The sequence below is a fragment of the Cydia strobilella genome, chromosome 15 (assembly GCF_947568885.1).
Source record: "Cydia strobilella chromosome 15, ilCydStro3.1, whole genome shotgun sequence".
Taxonomy (NCBI): domain Eukaryota; kingdom Metazoa; phylum Arthropoda; class Insecta; order Lepidoptera; family Tortricidae; genus Cydia; species Cydia strobilella.
In genome coordinates, this window is record NC_086055.1 from 12,531,885 (window position 1) to 12,552,839 (window position 20,955).

Here is a 20,955-nt window from a genome sequence, read left to right on the forward strand (position 1 = left end):
CCGACGTTTCTGGATTTATGCTCATTTTGTCAAATTACAAACATTGATAAAATTATATCCTCTGTGATTGTCTATTAAACGCGTACTTTGAAATCTTGTTACTTAATAAGAGTAAAATGTCTTAAGCACTGTGAAATAAGGAAAACAATGGTTAATTTCTGGTATTTTGATTAAGAACATCCATTTCTAGTACTTAGAAGCTCTGCTTCGAAATAAAAAGAAAATGACTGTAGGTAAAATCGAGTCTATTTGGTACGAGTACGAGTCGTGAATTGAAAATATTGCTGGTATAAATATTTAGGCGTTTATCGCTTACAGTATAGATACGTAAAAAACCGTAAATATTCCCAAAACAACCGGCCAAGTGCGAGTCGGACTTGCGCACCGATGGTTCCGTACTTTCTAGTATTTGTTGTTATAGCGGCAACAGAAATACATCATCTGTGAAAATTTCAACTGTCTAGCTATCACGGTTCATGAGATACAGCCTGGTGACAGACAGACGGACAGACGGACAGCGAAGTCTTAGTACTACAGTCCCGTTTTAACCTTTGGGTACGGAACCCTAAAAATGAAACAGGACTTGTAGTCGAATGTTGTACATACTCACTACCGATTGTTAACAGTTTCTGTCAACTATTAGCTTTATGAATATTAGCATTATATGGCTACTCGCACTGACTTAATCCTCCTATAAAATTTTGCTTACATCAGTAACAATACAATCCGGTTTAAATATTCCACTATGAGGGGTTTCCAAAATGGTTTGCTAAATTCTACTGCTCTTACGTCCTTTGACTAGGACTAAAAGCTTAAAGCATGTACCTTCTGAGTTCTGTCACAGACGTCAATTGTTCCGGCCGAGGCGTAAAGTCGTGGACAAAACAAGACGTGACGTTACCAACGTCCACGTGACGTTTGCTTGTACAATTTCGGACATTTGTTTCCTGACGAAGGACGGTGATCAACGATAAGTTGCGGTGTTCGTTATCGATTCGAACATTGGGGTAGTGTTGTACTGACGGAGTCGCTATCGAGCCTGACACTCTTTGATAGAGGAAGATAGTCTTATTGCGATTCCTATAAGAGGAAGTGGAGATTAGTGCCATGCTTTGTCTTTATCACCGACCGGTCATTTTTATGGTCGGGTTATGGCATCATAGCAAGGAGGCTATGGCGAAATACCGAAATTTATAAGTCAAAGAGAAAAGACATTGGATATGCAAACCGGATAAATTGCGTAGTACATCTTATATGAATATTCTTTCTCTTACCCCCGGTCGCTCGGTAGCGCATCTATAATAACTACTTGTATATACTATATCCATTGCTATCATTAAATCTTTCAGAGAATTTGTGCGCTGGTGATTTGAGCTGGGTGAACAGAGTCAACTCGAGGAAGTTCTCATGGGTGAGATTGATTTTCGGAAAATATACATGCAAAGTAATTTAGTATGCTTAAACTTTCCTTAGTAAGTTTTGCCGTTACTTAGTCTTTAGAAGAGAAACTTAACAAAATCAAAATCAATTTCATGGATTAACAAGTAGTTATTTGACAATGACCCGGTGAGTTTCGAGGTCAGATATTTTTACTATGAATATAAATATATATAAAAAACAGCCTTTATTTAATGTAAGGCAACACCCGTTCTTTGGAACTCTTTTAATCGGCTATTATTTAGTTGAAACAAGCGGAAATATTCTGATGAAATATTTGCAATTTGAAAAAATAAACGACGCATTGGGGCTCGTAGTTTTTCAAATTTTGATAGTTTTGTCATGTTTTATCTATCACGAGCGGTAGTTACTTTATTAGTAACTAAATTGTGCTCCTCATTATTTATAAGACGTGCTCTTTATTGTTGCGAGATAGCCTACTCAACCGACGCTAAGCAGGTGAGGTGATAAATCTTGGTAAATAAATTACCAAGAATTTTGTATCGCATCTAATTGTTCCCTAATATCCTCGGTCCCAGCTGCGTCAGCCACACCATTGATCAACGTCAAATAACTGACGTTAGCTAAACCGATCGAGCTTTCAGTATACAGACAAATACGGCTTTTAGGTTTTCGATTGTGGAAATAAATCATTGTGATCGCCGGATAAGGCAAACACGTCTTGGGATGAAAATGGCAAACTCAGATTGTAGCGGAAGATTTAGTGCGGTGTGTCGCTAAAGTTTGAAACGCACAAGCGTGCGTGTGATAATGTGGAATACACACACCAGTTCAACTGGGACACTTTTTATTGAATCTTCATACACATTTTGATTTGCTTGTGAAAATTGGAACATTTGTTTCGTGATGAGTGACGGTAATATACCATTATTTAAAAATGGAAAGGGACTAGTGCGTACTTACAAAATTTTAATTTAAGTCACTCAATTATTGAAGACAGTGTTCATTATCCTTAGATTATAAGTAATTTAAAATAACGAGTTTTTATCTTTATAAAGCTAATAAACTTATAAATACCCAAAAGGCTCTGGAAACAATTTCAGATTTGTGAAATATTATTTTATTTTTGATTTATTGATGAAATAAGTAATTTGAATGAAAATTCATTTGTCTTTATCTGTCATTTGATTTTATTAGAAAGAGAAATAACACAACATTTCGCTGCAGGTAATGAAGGAAATCAAAATAAATTAAAACACATCGGTAAAAATAATATAGTTATAAGATTCCAAATTTAATAAATGTCTATGCACGACTGCTGTTGTTTGTGTGACACTTCATCATCTATAGTAATTCTATACACTAATCTGTGTACGTATGTACCTACTTATGTATAATATTAATAAAATACTTATGTAAAATAGTGAACATCCTGAGTGGTTGCTAAATTAGGACAAAGAAAAGAAAATCAAACTAATTTTAACATTATAATTTATTTTAATTACATCTTTGGTAAGTACAATGGCTTAGGGTTGGCATGGACCCAACAAATTGGTTCTTTGGTACCTACATTTTTTGGTGTTGACTTATAATTTTGTCATATAATCACATTTCTAAAATTGAGTATTTCTGCAAAAATGCAGGGTAAGATTTAAAAATACTTTTACAAGAATTAGTCATTAAATATTGTGTCAGATTAGGTTTGTACTTTAAACATTAGTCACTGATTATTTATGATTTAATTAATCTATTTCAGTTTAGGATTCAGCATATTTTGATGTACGTATATGTCAGAGCAAATCGAATATGAAACTCAGACGTTTTAGTTGAAATACCGCGTTTTCAACTCGGTAGATGATAGTAATCAATTTACAGTCTAAAATAGGAAATCTTACTTATGCCATCTGCCCAGGTGACCTTAAACAGTTAACGGTATCCTGAATACGGAGTTACACATTGCGATGTAATACCTACATAATATATATTATTTTTTAACTATATATACAATTTGTTTTTTTTTTTGTAATACACATTATTTTTTTAGTTTGTTTGTTTACCTTTTAGTTTTTTGACATTATTTCATGTTATTTAGACTACATAATGAAGTAAAACTTATCACAAAATTTTACAATGATTTTTTAAATGTCTATATATATTCGGAATTTAGATATATAGGTACAACGAGAAATGCCGAATCATAACTGGAAGAATGAATAGGTATTATATAGCATACGATTACAAACAAACGATTTTTGAATTTAACTATTGAAAATGTATGCTGCCTATTACGTCTACGTGTTTTGTGGATTTGTAGCAAAATGTTCGGTATAAAAGTCTGACATGCTGTTTTTGCTAAATATAAATAAACAAAAATACACTATATCGACTTTCCGATATTTCAATATTATGTCAACTCTCATATTAAGGTGACTGATATCCTCCACGACCTTAAATTTAATAAGTACGTAAACATTTTCATAGATGATCGGCGACAACTTTTTTAATATTATTTTTATCGTTACTTTTTGATTAACTTTATTTAATTCCTATTTTTGCCGATTCGTTTAAGCATTAGGGCCCGAAAACAAACATTCCAGAACACAGCAGCTTTAAATACTTGTACAATTTGCGTTAAGCCCTACGGCTCACGAATGTCAAAACACTTCATGATAACGTTAACATAAATTAGGCCCATGTGAAGTTACAACAAATGGCCTTCAGATATGGCAGTACATAATATTTACGCTTCAAAAATGTTCATTCGAGTGACAGTAGCTTGTTTGCAAACAAGTCAGTAATTTTATCAAAATCAACACCGTTTTTACTTGTGTAAAAATAAATTAACAAAAATATTTAAGGAAAAACCCAAATAATTGTTAAGATCATTGGGATTTTTAAAACTGTTAAGAATAAGATTTATTAAAACTGTTAAGAATAAGATTTAATTGGTCGGTAAATATACTTTTAAAATATCCATCATGCATGTTAATAATTATTAAATTTAACCATTAAATGTCACTCGTTATGGCTTCGTGTAATTTTACATAACATTTCAAGATAATTACCCAATAAAATATTTCAAACGGACACACTATTTAAACAATTATACCATGACATTGAGTAAAAATATGGCCTTTGGAAAAAGTCTTAGGAGTTAAATACAAGTTTAAAACTTTAATACTATCGTATAAATATCACTTTAACCAATTCTTATTTATTAATAACATGCTCATGCTCGCTTCAAATGTTAGTTACAATCTCAGTTACCCGAGGAAGTTGCCTAGTCGTATTTAAGTTTTAAAGTTAATTCCTATATACTATATTTGGAATGGTTGAGTTCACTTTGATTCATAATATAAATGCAAAAATCAGAATTTCTATAACGTCCACTATTCTCACTCAACATATAATACAGCAAAAACGGGCCACCAGATGCGTGTGCGCAGACATACACGTGCACATGCGCGTTGTAATATACAGATCCTCATGAAAGACGGCACACCGCTTACGTGACGTGTGCGTGCGCGGCTCCAACATTTTAGCGCATGCGCTACGTACACGCAACCGATGTGCGCTGGTCTTAAATATTGACTTTATTTCTATTGTCTTACACGTTATGTCTAACATCCGTTTGCTGCGGTGGATTCTAAAGAAGCCCGATTTTGCAATATTTTAAACATTCGATTTTTAATCTTCTAACCGCTTAATATTGTCTTCGGTTACCACTTCACTTCACTTCGGTCATTTCACTTCTAACCGCTATTATGTAACTACAAGTGGGTACGATCAAATCAATAAATGAGTGCCTATGTTTTGTTTCTAACTCCATAATTGACTAACAATGAATACCTACCACCACGGGTTTTTTATTAAAAATATTTGTTTATTTTGTAAAAAAATAACACCACTTGTTGCTTTAGTTATGAAATGGAAGAATATACCACATTTTGTCTAGATTTACTGTAAATCATTCAAACAAATCTAGTTGATCATCAGGGTAAACATGTATGTTGATAATAAGGGATAATAAGAGAAAAATACTAAAAGCAAATTATTTGTCATTAATTAGACTATGTATGTTTTCAAATATCCGAATTTTATGAAAGTCATTTAGCGGAAAATGTGGTTTTAATCTACCTATAACGGTACCTGTTACGTTCATATTATAAATATCAAATAGCGTCATATATAGCGATCAAGAGACTAAAAACCTTCATCAAAAATGTTTGGCCAATATCAATGAACTACAAAACCTACCTTTATTTCGTTAAACATCAGCACCGTCTTCGATTCAATAATCATCGTTTCGAATTACAATGTCTTTGACATCCCGCTTAAATACAATAATATCACACATTGATATTGTACACTTTGTACGTAACTATTATCGTTAGTGCTAGGTACAATTGTTATGTTATTTAAAAAAATATTATTAATAATACACCAATTGCCGACAGTTACCATTTTAAAGAAAAACGGCAAATATTTAATTTAAAAAAATGCTTTTCAGCAACAATCTTGTGACTGTGTCCATTAGAACTCGAGTCTCATTAGTCTACAAGTGGAATCATGCGGATACAAATACCAATTTTTGCTCTGCTCTAAAATTAATGCAATGTAAACTCCTTATTACAAAGTTCGATAACGCGGTAAACTTTATTACGTAGCAGTAGTTGGCAAAACCAAAGTTAACTTTCATACTGAAAAATACATTATTTTCGAAAACGTAATAAAGTATTCGCACCTTATAATTTTGTATTTAAACTGTCCTATATAACTTTATAAAAAGGTATAGACTGCTTAGCCTTTCAATGCCTTCTCCAAAATTACAATATTTTATTGCTTTTTAACATTATTGTATCCTTGCCCCTTTATTGCTAAGCATCTATAATATACATACGTTGAATATTTAAAAGCTAACTTTCAACACAATCAAAATCTGTACAATTCAAATACGAAACAATTGCTACTTATTCGCAGCTTGTCCATACATTATAATGTCATGTAATAAATTTCATGTTACAAAGAGATTGCACAGTGACTTATAGTATAGGTACTTTATACTTATTTATACTTTGGATATCAATCATTATGTCATCAATAACTTACTTACCAATGAAAGTCTCATTTCTACGTGTCAACATCATCCCACCTCCACTAGCACAATCACGGACGGCTCGCGATTAAAACGATTTTTGTAAAAAAAACACTTCACACTTACTAATACCTTATAGGTACTCGCTAATTATATAGTCTCACAAGAGTTTAGAGTGAAGTTCTTTGCGAAATACTATTATTCATCGGTTTGAGGGAGATACAGTCTGATCTCCCGTCGACGACTAGTCACGGCGGCTGCTTCTCGGCTACGCCATCTCCAGGTGACCGTCACGCCTTTCGGCGGCACATGAGCAGGTTCTTGTAGGCTTGCCGATACTCACTGGACATCACTACATAAATAATAGGATTGATGCACGTCGTCAAATAGATAAGGATATACCCAGCAATGTTTGCCAGCGGATACGAAGTAAACTCGCGAAATATCTTCGTCAGCGTTATCGGGAGATAACATACCCAGAACGAGAGCATAATTGCCATAATCATTTTTAATAGTTTCCTGTCTTTTGGCGTAAGACGTGGTGCACGGACGGGTCCTGGTGCTCGCTTTAAAGCTGCGGCCGCTTGGCGTAGTCTTTTAGTAGTATCGCTACCGCTTGTCGTCCGCTTAGCGTCTAGTGCACATTCTTCGTCGTGCCCGTCTAAGGTATCTACGCCTGAGGATGAGGATCGCTCAGGACCTGGAGTCGGTGGACAGTGTAAGACTGGTGGAGCAAGAAGATTTCTTCGCGGAGGCGCCGCATGGTTAGTTCCATTTTCAGGGCCCGGCGACCTTTCTACCGCAGTGGACGCCGAGCCCATAGCCGAGTCTTCTCGTCCGGGTCGAGTCCGGCTCCGCGCCGGTGCCCTTGATTTTCTTGCTGCTTCACGAACTATACAGAATATCCTCGCATAACAAATAACTATAGCGAGACAGGGAAGCATGAACGCACCGACAAAGAGGAACTCTTTTGGAGATCTTTTGTTGTCATCCGGAAGTATAGAACAGGAGCCAATGCTGAGATCGAGGCCGAAACGGCCCCATTTCTCGAACCACGTTGCTATGAGCGCTCCAAACGCGAACGCCCAAGTACTTGCCACCATTACTGCCAAATACTGTCTTCTATACAGCCTGGAGACAAAACAAATGGTTGCATTATAATCAAACTGTATTCTTACATGTTTACTCTATAAATATCATGCTAATATCTCCCAATATTAGAATTCGACATTTTTTATAGAAATACAAACATTTCATATGGATATTCCAAGTAAACTTCCGAGTGTCAAGATATTTGTTTTCCTCGCATCTGTTTACATAACTTTACGATGCGCCGTTTCCAAAAACATTTCTCCATTTGTACAGAAATTATTCCCATTCAGGGATAGCGCATTGCATAAACTTTTAAAGCGCTCTAGTTAGTATATTAGGTACAATACATTATATTTACTTCAAGAAGAAAATAATTGACTTACTTAGGATAGAGCCGCGGATGTGATATCATGACATATCTGTTGATGGTAATAGCTAACACGGTGAACAGCGACACCGCGACCAGCGCATATCTAGCCAACGGGAACATGCGGCAGAGCGTCCTGCCGTGCGCCCAGGAGCGCTGCCAAAACGTCGAAGCCGCTAGAGGTAAGTTGAAGCAGCAGAAGAGGAGGTCGGAGCAGGAGAGGTTCATTATGAACACCGCGGTTGCGTTTCGGACCTGGAAGAAGGAAGCAAAGTTAATGATTGTCGCTATTTAGCGAAATAGGACCAAGATAACTGCACGACATTTGCAATGACAAAGTGTGGCAATGTATTCATTAATGTCAAACTATGAAAATATGATGTTTATAATGTCCCTCACTTTTTTCTATTCAAGTCGGTGCCTAGGTAGCTTAAATAGACTCTAGATAATATTAGAGGTGGCATGTTTGTATACTGGCTTGATAAGATAGTAATCCTTATTATGACAAATGTGTGAGCGATTTTAATTTGTTCAATAACGGGTCTAAAGACCCGTTATGTGTTTTTACTGTAATGACACTTGCAATATACTCGTAATGTTCACCATGATAACTAGTGTGTTTAACTATCAGTCTCAATTAACTCTACTGTAGTCCCCAATTTTTTATATAGATGATTTGAAATGAAAACATGAATGAATGTGAGTGTGGGTAAGTAAAGTATGTTATGTTAATACATGACAAGAAACTACGTTTACTATTTCCCAGAAATCATGAGTCAACATCGAATGATTTTTAGGGTTCCGTACCTCAAAACAAAAAACGGAACCCTTATAGGATCACTCGTGCGTCTGTCTGTCTGTCTGTCTGTCTGTCTGTCCGTCTGTCACAGGCTATTTTCTCCGAAACTACTGGACCAATTAAATTGAAATTTGGTATACATATGTAAGTTTTTAACCCAAAGACGGACATGTAACGTAAACAAATGAATTTTAAACATGGGGGGCCACTTTTGGGGGGTAAATGAGAAAATTCAAAATAATTTTTTTCAAACTGTATCGTGTTACATATCAAATAAAAGAGCTCATTGTGGGAATCTCATATATATTTTTTTTTATAATTTTAGGATAAACAATTTAGAAGTTATTCAAGAAAATAGGCAAAAAATGGGGCCCCTTTATCTCCGAAACTACTGGGTCTACAATTTTGAAAAAAATACACAAAATAGATCCTTACCTATAGATTACAGAAAAACCTATTAGAAATGTGCAGTCAAGCGTGAGTCGGACTTAATTACTTAGTTTTTGATCCGACCCCTACGGGTTTTTTAAAGACATTTCATATAAAAAATACATTGTTTAAATTGTGTAATGTACGGAACCCTTGGAACGCGAGTCCGACTCGCACTTGGCCGGTTTTTTCTAATTTGAAATCTAATTAACGTCCTACTATACAAATTGTCTGAACTAGGTAGGACTTTTCTGGGAAATCCGGAATTGTAGAAGTTCCAGGAAAATTACATTAGACGCCCGACACACGGAACCTTCTGCTATCCTTATTTTCCTTCTATATATACCTATATATACCTAATAAAATTATCACTGAACGAAACTGAGTCCATCCGCGTTATAAAAATATATAGATTTTTTTTAAGTAGGTACAACACACTAGACCAAAATGTTGAACATTACTAAGTATAAAATAAAGAACTAATATGTTTTTCCCATATTATATCAGTTTCACATAATCTCTAATGCTTATAAAACTAGCTAGGAACTATATGCTTACCTAATTTGCAAGCGGGGTCATACAGTTGTTCTAGAGATCGATGCAAATAATATTACTTAAACAAAAAGTCCTCGAATCTAGAAATCCTAATTCACTTTACATTAAAGTTACCTTAAATGCCTATTTATAGCACATATAAAAAACCAAGGTGTTCCAAGGTCTTTCGGTCACACGATATAAAGCTGCCGACTAAAGTATCTGTATACATGGCTATTGTCCTGCCAAATCTCTTGTATGCCTCAGAAACGTGGTGCCTGTATCGTAAGCATATTCGCTCATTGGACAGCTTCCATCTGAGATGCCTCCGCGAAATTATGGGCGTCCATTGGTCCGACCGTGTTAGGAACACGGAGATCCAGGCGTGCCGATGTCGCTGGAATGGAGGCCTACCTAATGAGACGACAGCTACGATGGTGCGGTCACGTCTCCCGCATGTCCCAGGATCGAGTCGCGAAACGCATCTTCTACTGCGAACTGCAAGATGGAAAGCGCAAGCAAGGCGGCCAGTTCTTGCGGTTCAAAGATGTGTTGAAGCGGCATATGAAGAGTGCTCATATAGAGCCAACGACATGGGAGAGCCTAGCCAGTGACCGTCCACGTTGCAGGCATATTGTGCAGACGCAGGTGCGTCAGTTTGAAGCTAGGCGGCGCACAGAACTCGACGCTAAGCGCGACGAGCTGACGGCCAGACCACCTGTGGCCATACGTTACAATTATGTCGGAGGGGTGCTGACCTGCAGCGAGTGTGGTCGCACATTCGCTGCAAAAATTGCCTATGTCAGTCACCTGAGAGCGCACCAGCGACGCTCTCAGTGGTAAAACGCAGTCGCTGTGGCCGAAATCGGCTAGGAGATGATGATGATGATGATAGCCTTTAAGTCCTGACATTCTAACTAAACTTGACTGCGCATACCTTTAGAGCGTTTAACTTTATTTTTATTTTTATTTTGATTTTAATATGTGGATTTTATAATTATTAATTTTATTTTTTATCATTTATCAAATGCCCAGTTATTTTAGTTCTAATGTCTAGTCATGGATCCTTATATTATATACCTATCTTATTGTTTTGTTTTTAGTTTTAAGTTTTGACATTTTAACTAAATTTGGCTGTGCATAATATATCTTAATTACAATTTTATAGTTTTAAATTTTTTATCTTTTTAATAATCAATTAATTTTATTATTACCCATCAATTAATTGTCAAGATCTTTTATATTTTATCATTCAATTATCAAATGCTTAGTCAATTTAATTTTAATGGATCTATCTTTTATACTTAATCTTATTTATTTTTATTTTTATTGCAAATGTTTTGTATGTTTTAATTATGGATCAATGTTATCTGGATTAAATGATTAAATGAAATAGCACATCATATTGGCTACAATTTTATAAGTAAACTATGCAAGTTAACAAGGAAGGAAAACAATACGAACCATTGTTTTTCTGTCTTTTTACACGATTCAAGGAAGCGTCACTCGGTCCGACCAAATGAGAACACTTTAAATATTAAATCACAACGAAAGCACTTTGTTTTAAAATATTTAATTATTTTGTGTTGCTGTTTTTTCTGTCTTGTTTTATTTTCTTAAGAGGAAAGGAGACGGCCGCTTCTCCATACAAACGTATTTTCCTCTCTGGATATATTGACATTATGGAAAATATTTTTACTTAATTTGATTTATATTAACCATAACTATGCCCCTACGATTGGTTTTTTTAGATTTTGTTTTTATTGTAAAAATTTGGTGCGAAAAACAGATTCCATACAAAGTTTTAAATGCTCCTAACTCTTATAATAAACGTAGTAGCTGTGGTTGACATACGACAAATTGTGTCAAAATATTTTCAATTATGTTAATATTCAGAGAGGAAAATGAGGACTACGTTTGTATGAAAAGGCGATATCGCGCGAGTCCAGTCCTCCACGTTCGTCTTAACGTGTGCAATAAAGACTATTTGTATTCTTTTAATATCCACTTCGAAATCTCGTATGAAAGAAAACGTTTATGATGTTAGAATAAAATATAATAATAATAAATTCTAAGTCAAAGCACACACAAAGATAATATTTTTTAAATTGTGAAATATAAAAGTATGGAGAATAACCGTACTACGGTTTCTACGAAAATAAACTTCTTCATCTTTCTAAGTCAGTTCAAACGTAGTCATGTCACCCGTCACACCCGTCTCAAAAAAATCGATTCACAACTGCTTTAACGAAATTGGAATATTATTTTTTGCGCTGCGGGGGACCACACGCCATAAACATACCCTCATACACACTTTCACAGTCGGAGCTCTGGTTTCCTAGGAAAGCGGTGCCGTCATAATTATAGCGGCCGTAATAGGCCCTAAAATCTCAAGTGCACCTTCTGTACCACGAGATTTGAATAAACGATCTTCTGCACTAGGATTATTTTCCTCTTCTGATGAGAGTTCATCCTTCAAGGTGCTCCAAGTAAATTATTAAAGCTAAATCAAGGTCGTCCATTTTCTCTCCTGGATACGTTTCGTTTGACGTTGGTGGCTGACGGTGTGTTATGACACCGTGGAACTTTCCACATGTCGTCACCGTAAAGACGGCCGTCTTTCTGCGTCCGCTATATGCCGACCGCTATAATATATGACGGTACTGCTTTTCTAGGAAACCAAAGCTTTACACATAAATGAACGTTAAGTGAGAGTTCATATTTTTCAATTTGTTTGGTTATTTAAAGTAATTTCTTGAATTCGCAATGTGTACGATTAAACAGGCCCTAGTTGCAGCTGTCGCGAAACTCGCAGATATACGGACTTTATTTGCTCAGCCATTTCTGACTCAGGTTTCTCACACGGGGCAACACAAAAATCAATCCAACTCGATCAAACGCATTGGCTCGTTTATTTAAATGACAACAGACAAGATTTACCAACTTACTTTACATGGGTAATTTCATATTATACATATTCACCAACTTGCATATTTTTGCATAAAAATATATCCAACGTATTAAGTCAGGTTGTAAACTACATTTGCTCCTGCAGTACCTAATGCTGGTGCAGTCTCAAAGATACCGCAGTCTTTAGGATTATTATTGTAAAGACACGAGAGCAAGTTGTATAAAATTGGCCTTATTTCGCGATAAAATCTAGAAACGTTTTTGTTATTCTTGCTGCCAGCTTCAATGCCACCAAGAACAATGACCACGTATTATCTACGATGTGATATACACTCACTAAATTATGTATTTAATATGTTGTTTTTATCTTAACTGCGCCGAGGTGCTGACACTGATGACCAAATCTAGCGATTATTTATTTAAGTAGCAAAGATTGAGTTAACGTCAATACGGGTAAGGGTGGCTACGAGATAAGTACTAAAACGCAAATAGCAAATCTACGAACTCGCAATAAACACTAATCAATGTCTAAAATACACTTAAATAATTAATAAATAAATAAATAAGCTAGCTACACTTACCTGTATGCCACACTCATCAATATGAGTGTAGCATACAGGTAAGTGTATCGTAAAGTTCGGGTATATTATAAGTTATTAGGCATTGAACTACACCATTCCTATTGGTATTGTGTATTACATGTTTGGAGATACTGCTTAATACAATTAACTACAAATATTCATAAAAAAATATCATAATAACTGCAATAATGTAATTGAAGTAAAAGCAGCTAACGAATACTTAGGCCAAAAACGTTATTTTACATTTTTGGCTGCTACTTGTAAGTTATTATTACCGTAACGACCGAGACCTTTCGAGATTGATTTACTTATTTAGTTTCAGATACTCGTAATTACTGAATTATAATTTATAATAGCAAAATAGCAAGATTATTTAATCGGTAGGTACTGTTAAGGATGACTCACGTTAGACCGGGCCGGGGCCGGGCCGGACCTTCCGGCGCTTCGTTTTCTATGGAAAGCACCACGTGATCACCGATCAGCCGTCATAGAAAATAACATGTTGGACGCCTCCGCCCGGGCCCGGCCTGGTCTAGCGTGAGTCATCCTTCAGGTGGTTATAGTTGTTCAGGTTATAAGAACCCGTTGCTAACACATTAGGAATATTTAACACGTTATTACAGCGTATTCACAATTTTTTTATGATCATATTCATATTCGATGTTATTGATGAATCGATAACCTTTTAACTAGTGTCAGTTCCGCTCGTGTGTTGATGTCATGTTCATGTAAACTACGGTATCATTTAAATAAATATCTACAGGGATAGCATCTGACATTTATTAAAACTTTTTGATGAGGACGTAAAATTAAACCATTTCAGCATCAGCTCTTAAATCTTAATCATTCTCTTAATAAAATTAATAATCCCTAACTTTTAGCAAGATACTTTTAGCGAAATACAACTTTGTCCATGCCAATTAATTATTCAAGCATTGACATTAAAAAGTTACAATCTAACCTTTTTACACCGCGCTAAGGCGATGATAGTAATGAGGTTCCCCGGGATCCCCACCAGCATGAAGAGGACGCAGCACACCGACGCGAACCTCAACAAGGCCTCCGGGTAGTCCTTGAACAACTCCATCTTCGCCAGAGCCTCGTCGGAGTAGTCATCCAGCTTGAACTGAGTCAAATTGTCGTCCTTGTTGTCGTACGCACTCGGTGACAAATCACCCATTTTAACTTCCAATAAGCACACATCAATCACATGTCATTTCCGCACCGCTTTGACGCCACAAATGAACGGCGTTCGCCACCCATTTCTATTTCCTCATAATTTGTTTAATGAGCTTGCTTAGGTAGCGAGGGGGTCGCCCGCGGGTGATATCTGACCGAGAACTGAGGCCGGAGCTGCAGTGTGCTGTGATAAGGCATTTTGTCGGCGGCTACGGGTCGCAGCTGGTCAGGAAGCGCTCGTATCAGTGCGCTCGCATTGTTCTCGCTGGTGCGATCTGTTGACAATTAAAACACAATCAGTTCCAATTCCAACGTATTACTAAAACAATATAAATCACGTCAGGTCAAAATAGCTAAACGTAAACACGTATTAGTAGTTATTTGTAAACAATGCATTACCTAACTAGGCGAATGACTTGTTTGTCTTCTTAATGAGCTTAGCTGGCATAATAGGTGACTAGAAGTATTTAGTAAACAAACCACTGTAAAATTATATTTACCGCATATAATTTTTATTACGTACAGTCAGCGTCAATACTATGAATAGTAGCGGATGAAACAATTGGCGCGTTGTCTGTATCTGCAGTATCTGCCATCCTTGATATTTTTCCCAAATAGAGATAAATCTCCACAGTTTGCGTTCAAAAGTATCAGTTACACATGCCAAATCGAACATGCACTGACATCAAACCGATATTATTAGAATGATAATGGATTCACCAATCAATCAGTCTTATTGTTCTACGGCAATACGCCACGGCTAATGGGAGTCTGAGGTGCGCTTGACAAGTGTAGGCACTAGTTTTTACGAAAGCGACTGCCATCTGACGTTCCAACCCGGAGGGGAAACTAAGGCCTTATTGGAATTAGTCTGGTTTCCTCACGATGTTTTCCTTCACCGAAAAGCAACTGGTAATAAATATCAAATGATATTTCGAACATAAGTTCCGAAAACTCATTGGTACGAGCCGGGGTTTGAACCCGCGACCTCCGGGTTGAAAGTCGCAGGCTCTTACCGCTAGGCCACCAGCGCTTCTTGTTCTTCATATATGTAGAGACATTATATTACCTGTTTCTGTTAATCACTCGTCAGTCGGTCCGACCGATGACCGATACCTACATTTGATGCCTAGTCTGATCCGCTACTTTTGATGCTGGCTGTAACCAGTCCCGTTTTTAGGGTTCCGTACCCAAAGGGTAAAAACGGGACCCTATTACTAAGACTCCGCTGTCCGTCTGTCTGTCCGTCGGTCCGTCTGTCTGTCACCAGGCACATCTCATGAACCGTGATAGCTAGACCGTTTAAATTTTCACAGATGATGTATTTCTGTTGCCGCTATAACAACAAATACTAGAAAGTACTGAACCCTCGGTGGGCGAGTCCAACTCGCACTTGTCCGGTTTTTTTAAATGTTCCAATGAATATTATCGTCAAAGGGGGTGTGGGTCAAACACAAAACTGTGTTCACGTCTTTCCTGTAGACATACCCAAAAATTAAGGGCTATAAAGGTTATTTTTATTTTATTATATTAAACCCTTACATGAATATTCCTTTTATTACTGTACTGTTAGTGCTGTACAGTTCTGACAAACACACAAGTTTTCTCTCCTGTGGACAATAGTTAACAGCTTGTGGGCATGTAGGTAATGATTTTATCATACATCCAAATAAATAAAAGGAGTACCTTTTCATGTGGATAAGGGTTAAATAAGAAAATTAGCCTTTATAGCCCTTAACGTTTGAGTATGTCTACAGGAAAGACAGTTATGTGTTTGACCCATGTGCCACGTAGACCTCCGTCAATGTTAGATTGAAAGAAAAAGATGGGTCGATCTGTGGCAGATAATCGTCGGGCATTATTGACACTGACCCGCGATTTCATGCCTGTCTGATCGGGCGCTTCTCATTTGTGGTTCACCAAGTCGGGTTACCCTTTTATTTTACTGGGTGTAGTCAAAAACTATTACTCAATGCCGTCCTGGAGTGGATACTTAATAGTTAAAACTGTTATTTTGTTATGAGTACTTAGTGTTAATAAAATAAATATACGTAATATAGAGATGTCTATTTGTAGACGAGCGATATTATGGATTGAAATCTTTATTTATATGTATTCTTCTTAGTCTACCAGACCAATAATCATGGAGATAAAGCTTAAGTAACGCACTTTTATTACTTATTGTACGAATGTTAAGTTACACTTATGCTGTCGAATGCCAAACTGCTTGTGGGTCAAGAAAACTACCGAGTGGACACCAAACATAGTGCGGCGACGTCGTCACGGCAGACCTGGAAGGATATGGCGGCACGATCTTGACGTCTTTTGAAAACATTGGCCTAATATTGCCATATGGCTCCTCTACACGATGGGATATTGGCCCACTAAGTTAAGCCAGCGTGTAGAGAGGGTAGTGGTGTCAGATGGCTTATGGCGCGGCGGAATGGCGATGGGATGGCCACGGTGTCGGGTTTTCGTCCGCACATTAAAGGTAGTGGGCCAGCGATGGTGCATACGCATCTATACGTGGCCCATTCCATAGTGCGTGCTCTCAAATCATCGAATGGCCATCTCGCTGATCCAGCGCTGAGCCATTGTGTTGGAGGAGCCATAATCATCGCATGGTCATCTCGCTAGTCCAGCGCTGGGCCATCGTGTATAGGAGCCAATAGATATATAGAGATGCGTGGAAGAAAGAGATAGAGGCCTTTGCCCAGCAGTGGAACAAAACTCTACTAACAAATAAATAAAATAACATACATGTTAAATATAAATTGCAACTGAGTACGTAAGATAGCTGTTTTTTTGCACAATAACAAGGTAAATAAATATACAAGTATAACTATATCGTCGTACACGCGCTGTGTTGTATCGTCAGCAAAATTTTAAACTCACTGTCAAGTGTGCTCGTACAAATTATATTAAAAAGCGACCGAAACGCCCAAAAGTTAATAAGGATCCACGCTCTAAGTTTAACGCGGCCCAAAACCGCGGGAGTAAGGTAATTAAATTAACGGTAACTATTAAATTACGGCAACCGAAGGGCTAATCCCCAATTTTTTTATTTACTGATCTCTAAAAATGCGGTTTTTTTTCATGCGACCACAAACTATTTCGATATATTTTACAGTTTTGGAACTTTGGAATAATACCAAAATTTATTGTATTAATTTATCTTTGCAAATACAGTGTTGCGGTCTCTAATGTTCAAACAAAACAAATTGTAGGTACATACAGGAAATATATGATTACTTATGTACTGTGAAAATACGCTACAGTTATACAAAACGTAAATGCGTTTGCGTTTCTAATACGCACGAGACGTGATGCGAGGCCTTTGAGCAAACTTGAAATTTTTTGTTTTTGTGTCTTACGGGAAAACCTTTCCTCGGTATTATTTAATTGAGTATACGAAAATAATGAATGGCATTATATCGTTTTACTGGTTTGTTTTGTATCTAACTTACTGCGTGTTTTGCTATTGGTATCGTCAAAACACTTTAACCATCTTCGTAAACGAAAATAGGAATGCAGTGTCGTGTCAATATTATACCTACTGTCCATACAATTATTATGATAAGATCGACAAGTATATCCGTTATTATCATTTTTCAGCGGCGACACAATACGACTGTCGTGATATTATATGAGTCATGGCATGCAATGTGTTTGCTTTGATAGTCAGCCGACATTTAAGTGTGTGCATTCTGCAACATGTAAGAAGCCGCGTTCGACCTTATTAATGACGTTACGTTACACGCAGTGAATCTTAGGGCCGATACAGACGGACTGCAACCCGACTGCAATTTGTATGGGAACTGCACGCCGACTGCAAGCCAACTGCAACGTCGGCGTGCAGGTTCCCATACAAGTTGCAATAATACCAACGCCTTTTGTTAGAACGGATAATAACGTTCATTTCCGTATTTTCGAACACTTAATCACTCCGGTGTTTTTGTTACGGGTGTATTTATTAGAAACCGTAAGATATACAGATAGTAAGAATGAGGGCTAACGCGTATGAATTCGCCGCTAGGGGCGCTAGAGCTGTAGATGGTGGTCTTTTCCATAGTTCGAAATGTCAAATGTCACTTGTCACTTCAATGACTGACACCTGTTCTTTAGTCTTTTGGACCACAATCAACAGAGGCGCCAACTGGTGAGCAAAACGATAGCCCTCATTCAATGACACTTTATGGCTTGAATATTCAACACAATCGTAGTACCTATTAGGTGACTTGTTTAGGAAACACTCAAACATTGACAACATTCAGTATTCAGTTCTTTATTTGCTAATAATACAGACAAAAGCCATCCAAATACAATAATAAAATATCACATAAATACCTTATTCCACAAAGTCAACAATAAAAACCTAAAAAAACAGTAACAAAAAACAAACAAAAAGAGATCTAGAAATAACACATTACCAATAATTAAGAAATAAATTCGATTGCTTTAATTAATTGTACTTGGCATTCGGTCAAAATGTTTCCTTATTCACTTAAAGGTTTTTTCGTCACAAAAACAAAGACTTAATAGGTAGGTGACCTATTAAAAATGATCCAATCTCTCGTAACAAAAATCGGGCCAATTCTGACGTAAGGATGAATGGGTTCTGGGTAGCTTGAATGTACCTTCGTTAACTGGCATTACGCAAACCTTAGTGCAATTATATAAGGGCTATAATGGTCAGTTAAGAGTGCTGTTGTTAGCACACATTGTTTATGGTATTAGTTAGTTTAGTTACTGCTCGCCACTGTTACGTGGAATTTTGTTTCATAGGTTTCACTACGCATTTGTTTGCTTCCTTGAAAAGGGTATGTATGTCTCTAAAAAACCGGCCAAGTGCGAGTCGGACTCGCGCACGAAGGGTTCCGCACCATTACGCACAACAGCGGAGACAGCGGAGTCTTAGTAATGGGGTCCTGTTTTTAGGGTTCCGTACCCAAAGGGTAAAAACGGGACATTATTACTAAGACTCCGCTGTCTGTCTGTCTGTCCGTCTGTCACCAGGCTGTGTCTCATGAACCGTGATAGCTATTGGACAGTTGAAATTTTCAAAGATGATGTATTTCTGTTGCCGCTATAACAACAAATACTAAAAAGTACGGAACCCTCGGTGGGCGAGTCCGACTCGCACTTGGCCGGTTTTTTTTACCCTTTGGGAACCCTAAAAACTAACTCTTTTGGACGCTAAAAACTCTTTTTGTTTGTTTTTTGTTACTGTTTTTTTAGGTTTTTATTGTTGACTTTGTGGAATAAGGTATTTATGTGATATTTTATTATTGTATTTGAATGGCTTTTGTCTGTATTATTAGCAAATAAAGAACTGAATACTGAATGTTGTCAATGTTTGAGTGTTTCCTAAACAAGTCACCTAATAGGTACTACGATTGTGTTGAATATTCAAGCCATAAAGTGTCATTGAATTCTTACAATCTGTATATCTTACGGTTTCTAATAAATACACCCGTAACAAAGACCGATAATCACCGAAGTGATTAAAAGTGTTCCAAAATACGGAAATGAAAGTTATTATCCGTTCTAAAAAAAGCCGTTGGTATTATTCAATTTAACTTGACACGATGTAACCCTTTGCAATCTTAAATAGCAACGAGCCCTGTCCCACAAGGTCAGCGACATTGATCGATGCGGCGACCGGGACCACTCATCTCATCCAAATCATCGCCTACGCAACCTTTTAACCCGAATTCTGTGTCAATCTTTCTTGCGCAGGTAAAAAGTTTCGGAAAAGATTTCTGAGTGCGGTTTCATTAAGGGTCCGACGTAAGGTGAATTGGGATTTCGACATGTTTTGGCGTGAATGGAGATGTTCGTAGGTGTTCGTGCTTAGATTTCCAAGTAATTTAAGTTTGAAGAGACGAACAGATTATTTTCAAAGAAATAAAAAGTTACAAGGGAACAAATCGAGTTATTTTATAAAAGCCACAGCCACGCTATTGTTACGTACAAAACAAAGCTTAAACTTCCCAATAATTGTATTACGCGACTAGGGCAAGAAAGTAAAATAATGTAACAATAATTATATTATTCTGCCCTTTCTAATTAAGAACAAAAAGGATCGGGGCAGGGGTGTGAATTGGAGCTTGAATGCTATCGTTTTGTTTCTCCGCGTATTGCGAGTGTCCAGCGACCCAAATTCTGGTTTTTGGGTCGAGTGTTAATGAAATATCGCTTGGCATTCGGCTGCTTACTTTATTAGGCTGTAAAAGATGAGCTCGCTTGTTTGTTGACGTCACGAGTGTAATATCGCTTATGTAAGCATTAGCGCAATGTGACAAGCGGATCTAGAGCGGTAGTTAGGTATTCAACTTTTTGATGGCTCATTCTTTATTGAAATTTTTTGAAACTTCGTAAGTCACAAGTGAAATTAAAATGAGAACGTAACTTTGATTGTATGGGAGCGGCTTTTTGGTGTGACTCTTAAGAAGTGTTCATTAAGTTATGACAAATTAAGGCAACATTATAAAATGAAACAGGATAAGCAATAAGCATGTACCAAATAAAATAGTAGGTACTTGATGGTTCCGGACACCATATCTAGTTT

General features: G+C 36.9%; 2 protein-coding genes across 2 annotated transcripts in view; one reads left to right on the forward strand and one right to left on the reverse strand.

The window, feature by feature from the left end:
- Positions 1–20,955, forward strand: part of LOC134747590 (small ribosomal subunit protein eS19A) — a 469,695-nt gene that overhangs the window by 264,940 nt on the left and 183,800 nt on the right. The window lies entirely within an intron of this gene.
- LOC134747556 (G-protein coupled receptor moody) lies at positions 2,873–14,745 on the reverse strand. The gene is made up of 3 exons (XM_063682121.1): positions 14,167–14,745; positions 7,969–8,207; positions 2,873–7,624 (listed from the first exon to the last, which is right to left on the reverse strand). Exons 1-3 carry the CDS (start codon positions 14,383–14,385, stop codon positions 6,784–6,786), a joined length of 1,299 nt encoding a protein of 432 aa, XP_063538191.1. The 5' UTR covers positions 14,386–14,745; the 3' UTR covers positions 2,873–6,783.

What these genes read in the sequence shown, in the direction of transcription:
- LOC134747556 (XM_063682121.1), bottom strand. Translation starts at nt 14,385, where the DNA reads ATGGGTGATTTGTCACCGAGTGCGTACGACAACAAGGACGACAATTTG. An exon ending in CCTTAGCGCGGTGTAAAAAG is followed by an intron (nt 8,208 to 14,166) that starts GTTAGATTGTAA and finishes TCCTTCTTCCAG; the next exon opens with GTCCGAAACGCAACCGCGGT. An exon ending in CATCCGCGGCTCTATCCTAA is followed by an intron (nt 7,625 to 7,968) that starts GTAAGTCAATTA and finishes TTTTGTCTCCAG; the next exon opens with GCTGTATAGAAGACAGTATT.